At 52.4% G+C, this 10,412-nt stretch overlaps 1 protein-coding gene across 3 annotated transcripts; it reads right to left on the bottom strand.

Annotated features, from left to right (window-relative positions):
* Positions 1-3,624: 3,624 nt before the first annotated feature.
* Positions 3,625-8,355, bottom strand: FCRLB (Fc receptor like B). 3 transcript variants are annotated; one of them, XM_036103465.2, is made up of 6 exons: positions 8,294-8,355; positions 7,951-7,971; positions 7,369-7,623; positions 5,501-5,767; positions 4,538-4,816; positions 3,625-4,091 (listed from the first exon to the last, which is right to left on the bottom strand). In XM_036103465.2, exons 1-6 carry the CDS (start codon positions 8,322-8,324, stop codon positions 3,676-3,678), a joined length of 1,269 nt encoding a protein of 422 aa, XP_035959358.2. In that variant the 5' UTR covers positions 8,325-8,355; the 3' UTR covers positions 3,625-3,675. The 3 variants fall into 3 exon arrangements, with proteins under 3 accessions (XP_035959358.2, XP_035959360.1, XP_035959361.1); XM_036103467.2 differs by having other exon boundaries at positions 3,812-4,091; positions 4,538-4,683; XM_036103468.2 differs by lacking the exon at positions 7,951-7,971 and having other exon boundaries at positions 3,812-4,091; positions 4,538-4,683.
* Positions 8,356-10,412: the final 2,057 nt, after the last annotated feature.

Here is a 10,412-nt window from a genome sequence, read left to right on the forward strand (position 1 = left end):
TATGGGCTAACTGTAGCATATGTTGGAAATAAGAGCTCTACTTGGCAGAAAGTCTGCATTTAATAAGTAAGTATGGTCAGGAGTGCATTTCCCTTAGTTAACTACGGACCAGCCATCATGTAATTCAGAAGATGGGTGGGGCAGCGTTACAAATAGGGGCATTGACTCCAGAGGGACCGAACTGCTCAGCACTACATGACACTAGGTTAGTAATGGTTCAGGATCCAATGGGAATATTAAACAGTGGATAAAGAGTTAAGAGGTTCTCTGGGTCTAATTAAGAAATAGAAGCATGATGGTGTGCTCTCTTGACTAGGGTAGGAGAGACAAGCCCTCTCGTATATATCTAGTGGAAGTTCGAATTGCTACAATCTCTTTAAAGGATAATTTGACAACATCTATTAAAATACAATATAAAATCCAGCAATTCTACTTCCAAGAGTTTATCCCACAGATATATTCAAAGACATGTGTAAAGATGTAGGGGTGGGGCACCTGGGTGGCTCAGTCGGTTAAGCGTCCGACTCTTGATTTCGGCTCAGGTGATGATCTCAGGGTCATTGGATCAAGCCGTGTAGGGCTCTGTGCTCACTGGGGAGTCTGCTTGAGGATTCTCTCTCACTCTCTCTCTGTTCCTCCCCCAGAGCGTGTTCTCTCTCTCTCTCTCAAATAAATAAAAAAATAAATAAATCTTTAAAAAAAAAAGAAAGACATAGGGGTAAGGATATTCACTGCAGCATAAAGTAAAACAGCAAATGTTTAGAATCATCTAATACTCTGTCGATAGGGACTGGCAGATGTCATCTCTCCAGGAATGATTTGTGAACCCCCACTTTGGTCTTAGTGTCCCTCCTCTGTGCTTCTAAGCATCTTAGCATCCTCTGTCTTAAAACTTCTAGTAATGAAAGAATCCATTTACTTGTCTGTGTCTCCCTGTAAGGTTTCTCTTATTTCCCTCATTTTTCTGATGAGGACACTTGGGCTCAGAAGGCTTGAGCAGCCCCCCATCGGGGTTGAGGCAAGAGTATATGCCAAGGTACAGTGGTGGGCAAGGGGCTGGGGTGTTGGGGAGAGAGCAAGTGGTCAGTGTGACTGCAGTACAGGGTGAATGGGCTCCATAGGCCACGATAGGGAGTTTGGACTTTAACCAGAGGATTTGATCCAATCTCTTAGGGAAAAGGTCATCAGTGTAGAACCCAAAGAGTTCCCCTTTTCCATAGAGTTAAGACGAGATAAGAAACTGAGACTCAGGGAGGCTGAGATCCAACTGGAACAACTTGCCAGGATCATCTCTGCTCTCTGATAGCAGACATTTGGTTTCCTTGTCTGGAATCTGGGTTAAGGTCTGAGACCTGAGTCTGAGGCACTGAACTGATCCGGGAACCAGAGAGAAGCAACTTCCTCCCCAGGCTTCTCCAGCATGTTTTGCTATCGTTTTTTGCTTTGGAATGAGCTCTAAGCTCTCCCAAATGCATATTGGAACCTCAGCCGGAAGCTGGATGAGGTCATTTTTTCCCCCAGAGGGGCATGGCCAGTAAGTTGCCTCTCTGATGTTTCCTGCTATTTTCGTAGTGTAGGCCTTCCTGGAGATCATTAACAGGTGTTATAGGGGATGATCTATGAGAGCTGAGGGTTTAAAACAGTGTTCTAGAGGACATATGAGTCAATCCCTCTCACCCCTGGCGAGACATAGAGAGAGAGAGAGAGAGAGAAAAGCTGCATCATGAATGATTTCCATTCTCATGCTTAAGTCTTGTTCTTCCCCATCTCCCACATCTCTAGTGCAAAAGGGAGGTCGGTGGCAGGACAGGAAGAAGGGTATTGCGGCTGCTAACAGGATGTTAGTGAAGGAGATACTGTCATACCAGCTCTCTTGTGAGTGGCTATGTCACTTTTTTTTTCTCTCTTGAAAAATGATCAACTGGTTTCTTTGGCTTTTGGGGTTTTTGACTTGAGATCCTTTGATCACTAAGCTTCTTGGCACTAAAACTGGTCACTTCTTATCTAATTCAGAGATGGCAGAAACTTCAGGTGAACAAAATCAGAAGGAGGAAGGACTCTCGCCCCCGGAGTAGTGTGGGGTTAGCCAGGGAAGTCATCTTCTAGGAGAGTTCTGAGAAGAGAGATGAGTTTGCATTAGAAAGCCAGAAATCAGAACCACAGGGATTCTTGTAAACCAGAACCCAGTACTGGATTATAGGGGCCTGGACATGCCTTCTCAGGAATAAGCAAGCGTCCACTGAGATCAGTTTAATTGATTCTTCTTTTCTGATTTTAAATTGACATCTCCTCCAATAAGGCTTATTGATGCCTTCAGTAAAGAATGCTTCCAAATACCCATCCCAAATATCCAACAGGTTGAAGGACTTCTTAACAAGACTTTCAGGTTCTGACCCCCTTTTACTTCTCCATGTTCATCTCCTGTCATCTTGTCCCTAAAATTCACCTCCCCACACAGAAACACACACAATTCTCCAACCCCTCTCAATTATTTGCAGCTCTGCAAACAGACTAGGATCTTTCAAGTCCCCATGTGTTTGTTTCCACAGCCTACTCACCCTACTCTCAATCTTTTTCTCATCTCCGCTTGAAATCTTACTCTTCTTTCAAGATTCAGCTTCCTTCTCTGAATTTCCCTAGTGTTTCAGAGAGCACCTATCACATTGCATTGTAATTTATGTGTGTACCTGCCTGTCTCTCTTCCTGGATGATTTCAGTGACTTTGTAATAATATGGTGACGAATCATACTAAGAAGAATATGATGAAGGATGTTGATGTCATTCTGGTTGATCACTCAAAAATAAAGGGGAAATTGGGTTGTGACAAGTTCAAGTAGAAGTGAAAGATGGGAGGGTAGAGTTGTCAGCAGTTCTTAGCCTTAACAGTGCTGCTTACCTGATGAAGGGTATGGACCCAGTGACCTTCTGGGAATAAGTCACCAGCCCTGCAGAGAACAAGTGGCTCTAGCAGGCAGATGGGGGACTCATGAAAATGGGGCTTGTAGTGAACATATCCCTGAGATGGCAATTGACATGGTGTCTTGCTTTTTTCCTTCAAGTAACAGTAAAGTCACCATGCAAGATGGGATATGGATCAGGTCATGTGTGTCTAGGTATGTTAGGGTTGAAGTGGCTCTTAGGGAAGTAAAAAAAAAAAAATGCAAAAAACTAGAATTCTGCAATTTTAAGCATTTGTCTTAAAACTTCCTTCAAAGAAATTTCTGAATGCAAATAATACCACTTGTTTAGGTTATAGCTGAAGTGAGCCTGGCCAGAGCCCATCCGTCTGTCCAGCTACCCTGGGGCAAGAGGAGCCAAAGAGCTCATTATCTCAATGACCTTAAACACCCATCTATTTCCTGTGCTGAAACGTGTACTGGGTGGGCATCTCTGAAAAGCTAAGGGTAACTAAATAAACTTGAAAACAGAAACTTCAAAACCAAGTAGAAAGTAACAGAAGGGGAGTCCTGTGAGGGCAGGAAGAGATCAGAGGAAGGGCCCCGTGCTTACAGACTGCTCAAGTACGCTGCGACACCGAGATCGTCAGCCACCACACTTTATGGTGCTTCTATAACACGACCGCCAAACAAGGGCACGCGAGCGAGATGGCTTCGCGAGGTCTCTGCCGGTGAAGAGGGAGGAGCCTGGAGAGGGGACAGTAGCGCCCCCGCCCCCTCAGCTCTCCACAATAGTGGTCTCTCGGGTTCCCGGGCTCACAGCAAAGTGGGAAGTGGGGGTCTCGAGCGGTTCCCTGTGCTCTGGGAAGGCCTGGGGCTCCTTTAACTCCAGGACCACCCGGCTCAGAAGGCCCTTGAGCAGCTGCATTTCTTGGAGCAGAAGGTCTACGTCGGGTTTCAGGGCTCCAGCGGATTGTTCCAAGGGCGTCGGCGGGGCGCAGGCCGGTGGCCCAGCAGTGGCGGCTCGGCCCGCGGGGAACTGCAGCCCCGATGAGGTGGTGTTGGGGACGGAGGTGACCGACAGGGCCGATCTGGACCCCGGGGGCTTTCTGAAGGAAAGCGGCTGGTTCCCCGGCGCCAACGCTGTGGCCTGTGGGACTGGGGCGGTGGTGGACGCCAAGTCCAGCGGAGAACCTGCGAACGCAGCACACGGCTCTCGCACGGCTTTCACGGGAAGCGGGGCACACGGGCCAGAGGGGAGTAAGGAGGGCCAGGATGGAGTGAAGGGGTGAGGGAGGAGTGAAGAGGCAGGGATGGGGTGGAGAGGAGGGAGGAAGGGGGATGGGTGAGGAGGGCAGAGGGGATGGGGTGGAGAGGAGCGAGGGATGGGAGGGGTGAGGAGGAGGGAAGGGATGGAAAGGAGAGAGGAAGGGGAGGGGTGAGAGGTAGGAGGGGAAGAGGTGGGGAGGAGGGAACTCGGAGGCGAGGAGTGAGGAGGGCGGAGATGGTGAGCTGGGAGGGCCGGGTGGCGCGAGGGAGGCTCGGGGTGCGGAGGCGGAGGCGGGGCTGCCCGCCCGGGGTGGGGCGGGGGTGGTGGGATGGGTTGGGGGGGAACGTCCTGGGAGGGTGCGGTCACTCACCGCGCCCGGGGAGCTGCAACCAAGGGCTGCGTTTCCGGACGCTCCGCGTGGCGGTAGCGGCCTCGCACCAGTACGACTCGAGCTCCTCGACCTCGGGCTCGGGGACCGTGTACTCGGCGTCCCAGTCGAAGCGGCGCACCGGGCGACTGTACTTGTAGAAGGCGAACTGCAGCGGCGTGTCGCGCTTCTGCGGGTGCAGGCGGGTCTCGCAGCGCACGGCCACCCCGCCGCGGGCCTCCGCCCGGCCCGTCACCCTCAGCACCGGCGCCGGGAACAGCTCTGCGGAGAGGGGTTCCGGGGGCTGAGGGTGCCCGGTGGGCCGGCGCAGGGGTCCCAGGGGACGAAGTCCCGCGTGTCCACGGCCCCGCGACCCCTCTGCCCTTTGGGCTTCCCTCGAGGGCTCCTCGAGGACCAGGGAACCGAGAAGGGGTGGGAGGAGGCTGTGTGTGCGCGCAGAGGGAGGGAGGAAAGCCTTCTGAAGTGTGCGGCAGGGGGCCAAGGCCTCGAAGGACCGGGAAAGTTCGCAGAGATGTGGGGGGAGACGGGGCCAGACGCTGCCTGTCACATCCCGACTGACACCCAGTTTGGATCCCCGGGCTAGAGGGGGTGGCCGCGTCCGCCTCGCGGGATGCTCGGAGCCGTTCCCTCGCCCCACTCGCACAGCGACCCCTACCACTGCCGCGCCTTCTGGCTGGGACTTGGATAGAGCTGCCCCCTATATGGAGTTACCACCCGGAGTAAGAAGCCGGAGGTGTGCGGGAGGGAAGGGACAGTCGTCCCCACGCAGGCTGAGCATCAGGGGCGCCTTCACTGCGGAGGAGAGGCGAAAGCTTATGTGGACTAGGGGAGAGATCCGCTGCGCGGCAGCTACTTGAACCTCCGCCCTCCCTGCCCGCCTTGGTTCCTGTCCCAGAATTTCCCAGCGCTCGTTGGCCTCCCTCCCGGGCCCCAGGTGTCCCCCACCTTGCACGGTCACGGCCACCTTAGCGGAGAACATGGGCGCGCCCTCCACCGGGATACGCATGGTGCCGGAGCACTGGTAGCGGCCGCTGTCGGCGGCGCGGGCCTGCGGCACGGTGTAGCCGGCGCTGGAGGGGAAGTAGCGCACCGCCTTGCCGTCGTGGTAGTAGTGCAGCTTGTAGACCACCTTGTCGTACCAGCCGCGGCAGCGCAGCACCAGCGGCTCGCCCTCGAACACCGCGGCGTAGGGCACTTGCAGGATCAGCCAGTCTACGACAGTCACCACCGACAGGCCTGACTCCAAGAGACGTCCAGCCCGGGGGGGGTCTCCCTTTCCTCTCCCTGCTCCCCGACCCCGCACAGTGGCTCGCCTCCTCCCCACTTAATACGCGGCAGGCAGGCGCCCCAGGAGCCTCAGAGCTGGATGCATCGGGAGGCGAGGGGAGAGGAAAGCCAACGGGCCTGTCTTTCCTTAGGGATTAGGAAGGCAAAGATGCCTGGTTCTAGGTTCCAGCCTCATCAAAAAGTAATGGCCATCAGAATCAAGTTTACACTTCCCAGGATGCCCTAGGGGCCTTCTTCACCCGGGCCCTGTTTACCTTTCCAGCACCATCTCAGTACTGTCGCCTGTCCAGTGTCTCCCTCACTGTCCCCACCTCCCACTCCTAATGCAGGCTAAGTCCAGCCACGCCCAGCATACATATTGGGAGCACTGGCCCTGCTCTGAGCCCAGGGCCTTTGTACCTGTCAAGAAGATCCCCACACACACCTGTTTTAGTTAAGACCTACTTGTCCTGCAGGTCTAGCCTTAGATCTTTTCTCCTCCAGAAAACTTCCCCAACCCGGCTGGACAGCCTGAGGTACTGCCCGCAGCACCCCAAATTTGCTGATCACCATCGTCATCATACCTGATGCTTATATAACCCTAATATGTTCTGGATGCCATTTGAGGAGTTTTACTTTGAGAAAGAATTCTGCAAGTAACAGCCACAATCCGTAGACCACTCTATTCCACAATCAGTAACCACCTTCTCTCATGGCCAGTATCTTATCTGAACTATCAATTTCCAAACAACAAACCACAGAGTATAGACATGAAGTGTATGTAGATACTAACAGTGTGATGATCTTTGAATTCTGAATACAAATTGTGGCCTATCAGGCTAAGATGACATAATATTTCCTACAAAGTAGCCACTCCTGTACTCTAAAGAACAAATTATTGCTATTTTCTTATCCTGCTTTGAAACCCTTTAAGTAACCCCAAGAAGTCAGTTTCTGAATTGAGCCCTATGTACACATGTGTATGTCTGCAATAGATTTTTAAGCGCTTTGTTCCACTGCTGCTCTCTTTTTTCTTTAACAGTGTGTCATAATTCATTTTTCATCCTCACAACAACCAAAGAGACAGATACAACTATTGTCCCTATTTTACTGCTGGGAAGCACAGAGAAGCATCGTGCTGTTCAATCAGGAGTAATTCTCCCGGCTGCACGCAGCCTGCACAGGGACCCTCACTCCCCACCCCACCCCCACCTTGCTCTGCCCTTTCCTTCCCTGACCCCTCCCCCCAAAGTTCCCTGTCCAGTACCCCAGGTCTTCAGAGCCTCTGCCCTTCTGAGCTAGTCTCATAAATAAGCACAAATGTTTATTGCCTCCCTCTTGGGCAGAGGGATGAGGGGACCTTTGGGGTCAGACAAGCCTTACCGCATCTCTCACATAGTGCCATGCAGGGCCCCGCCTGCTGCAGAGACCCAAGATAGTCCCCATTTCCTGCCCCAGTGGGAGTGGCCTGGTGTCCTCTCTCACTGGGGGGCCAGTATGGCCAGAGGAGATGTGTGGAACGCCTGCCCCCATACTCAAACACTCACCGTTGGAAACAGAGAGGTGGATGGGGTCACTGACAGGTGCTCCCCGTGTCTGGCATCGATACACCCCTGGTGTCTGCACCTCGATGCTCTTCTTGTGAGAGGGCAGAAGGAGGTGGCCCAGGTACCAGAGAGTGCTGATGGGCCGGAGATCCAGCAGCGGAGGGTGGTACCCATCACAGCGCAAGGTCACCCGCTCCCCCTTGAAGATTGTGGTCCAGGGCGGGTGTAGAGACAATATGGGCTTCTCCAGAGTAGCTGGGGGTATGTGTGAGAGGGGGCAAGGTGGGAAAGAGAATCAAGGTGAGGTGCCCAGAATGTGGCCTGAGGTTGGCAAATCTGAGAAAATTCCAGCTTCCAGGACCCTGCCTACATGACTAAACCCATCCCCGTGGCAGGACACACCACACGGGACTACAAGCTACCAGTACCCATTTCGAAGTGCTTAGAGGCAAACTGAGTCACAGGGATTGGGGAGAAACGTGGGAAGAGACAGTGTCCCGCAACGGCCAGGAAGTGGGGAGCACTTAGGGGGGTTGGTGTGGAAGTTGTTGAAAATTGGGCTGAGGGATGTGGAAGACTCACCAGCCCGCCCGCCGCTTGGAACTGCAAAACGAGAATTGAAGAACAGTGTCATGTCGGGGATGAGAGGAAAGTAAGGGCCTTCTTCACCATAGGAAAATCTCCAGGGGTCTCAAGACCTGTTTTCCTTCTGCTTTTAGTTTCCCTGGCTCTGAGAAAACCCCCTTCTCTTTATCCTTGAAAAATAGTGAACTGCTGTTTGGAATCCAGGAATATCCCCCCAACACACACACACACACACACACATACACACACGTACACACACACACATACACCACACACACTCTGGCCCCCACTCTCTCCCACAGCCAGTCCTTACGCCGCTGTTGACGCACCGAGGACTCACCCAGGAGCAGAAGGGCTGTCAGCGCCCACATGACGGACCCACCTGCAGCAGCAGCAGGACGATGTCTGCAATAAATTTTTTTTTTAAAGATTTTATTTATTTGATAGAGAGAGACACAGCGAGAGAGGGAACACAAGCAGGGGGAGTGGGAGAGGGAGAAGCAGGCTCCCCGCTGAGCAGGGAGCCCGATGTGGGGCTCGATGTGGGGCTCGATCCCAGGACCCTGGGATCATGACCTGAGCCGAAGGCAGACGCTTAACGACTGAGCCACCCAGGCGCCCCTGCAATAAATTTTTAAGCGCTTTGTTCAACTGCTGCTCTCTTTTTTCCTTAACAACACGTCGTAATTCATTTTTCATCCTCACAGCAACCAAAGAGACAGATACAATTATTGTCTCTATTTTACTGCTGGAAAGGCTGACCGATGCTGACAACTGAGCCCTGGGGGACAGTGCTGCTCTCTCCCACCCATTCCTAATTCCTGAAGATGGTGACTGGAGACAGCAGGACACGGGCTGGATAAGTGTCAGCCCTCAGGTGTCCCAGGCACCAGGCACCATCCCACCTACCACCCCTGAAGCCACCTCATGTCTCAGGCCAGCCCCAACCCCTGTAGAGAAGGCGTGCAGAGCAGAGCCTATGCCCTCTGCAGCCCAAGAAAGCCACATAGAACCCCAGATGGTGGCAGGTCCCCTTCAGGCTTCCATTGACATCCTCCTCCCATCCCACCTCCTCCCTACCTTCCAGCTGGCCCTGTAAGCCTCAATTGAAGAAAATACCTCCCCATGTCTTCAAGGTCTACCTGCAGCCTTTATGCTGCTCACTCCCTGATGGTGTGAGGCCTTGGGAGGTCGGCACTGGGCTCCCTGCACCCAGAGCTCGCAGCCTCCCACAGATGAGCTGGACAGAAGGGTATGATTCGCCAACCAACTTGTGTGTCACTGTCTTCCAAAGTTCCAGTTAAGAAGGGAAATGCAATGTGTTACCCCTTTTTTCTCCCTTCCTGAAAACTTAAACCCTCAGAAATGAGAAAATTGCTTTTTATCCACCCCAGTGATCTCCTCCTACTGCATCTCCGCTCACTTGTGCCTTCCTTCCCTCTAACCATCCCTGCAAGCCTCCCCCAGCCATGCCCCATTGCCAGGACTCCTTACCTGGGGCAGAGAAGTCACTGCTTCAGCCCCTCAGAAACTTCTCAGATCTGACCTCCCAGCTCTAATTTTTGTGCTTTTCGAGCCATGTGATCATACCCTAAGCAATGGGGAACCTGAATTCTCATGTAAATACTTAATGAATTTTCCAACCTGATTGTATGTCTCCTTGGACCATCTCCTGTCCTCACCTGTGGTCGTACAGTACTGGGCAGCTCCTTCCTCCGGAACTCTGGCAGGGAGGAAAAGGACTATCAGACACTGTCAACTCTCTTAAACACAGTCTCCCCCCTCTTGCTTGCTCATGGCCAAAGCTCCACTCTGAGAATTCCCTCATAGTTTCCTTTAATATGCCAGTTTTTGTTAAAAATGCAAATGCCTCTTAGGGAAATGTGATTGGTCATTTAAGGTATGCTGGCCATTTCAGATCCTGTTTGAGAGCAGGTTTTGATAAATGACAGATAGTCATATGGGTCTGAAAAGTAGGGAGGTACTTGATAAGGGGCTCAGGAGGGAGGGAGGGAGAGAGGAACTAGATAATAGGAACAGAGATTTATAAACTGCCTGCTTTAGGGGTGCCCGGGCTAGACAATGCTGCCAGCTTCCCCACACCCCTCCAAGACCAGTGTGGGCCTCTCACATCATCCACAGCCTCCCCACATCATGCCCCAGGAGACTGACTCCTGCACCAGGTCACCACCTCTATGGTAAGGATGTGATGCAACTGTCAGTGGTCCCTTGCTCTGCACAAGCAGTCTCTATTTTGGCTTCTTATCACTCAGAACACAGATCTCAGCCTCTTTCCCAGATTCCACAAGAAACCTTATTACACCAAATATTCATGAGGTGTATAGTCTTCCTGAAAATCTCTAGACTTATCGATAGGGTTCCTATCATACAGTGCTCAGAATCAGGCTTGAAGAATCTCCCACCCAACATATCTTTATTCTGGACTTCTGCATTTTCCC

The sequence above is a fragment of the Halichoerus grypus genome, chromosome 7 (genome assembly GCF_964656455.1).
Source record: "Halichoerus grypus chromosome 7, mHalGry1.hap1.1, whole genome shotgun sequence".
NCBI lineage: Eukaryota > Metazoa > Chordata > Mammalia > Carnivora > Phocidae > Halichoerus > Halichoerus grypus.

Bases quoted from the DNA above. Each gene is read 5' to 3' on its own strand.
- FCRLB (XM_036103465.2), bottom strand. From the start codon at position 8,324: ATGTGGGCGCTGACAGCCCTTCTGCTCCTGG. The intron at 5,768-7,368 runs GTGAGTGTTTGA...TGACTGTCGTAG, and splicing joins CCACCTCTCTGTTTCCAACG to ACTGGCTGATCCTGCAAGTG. The intron at 4,817-5,500 runs GTGGGGGACACC...CCCTCTCCGCAG, and splicing joins GGTGGCCGTGACCGTGCAAG to AGCTGTTCCCGGCGCCGGTG.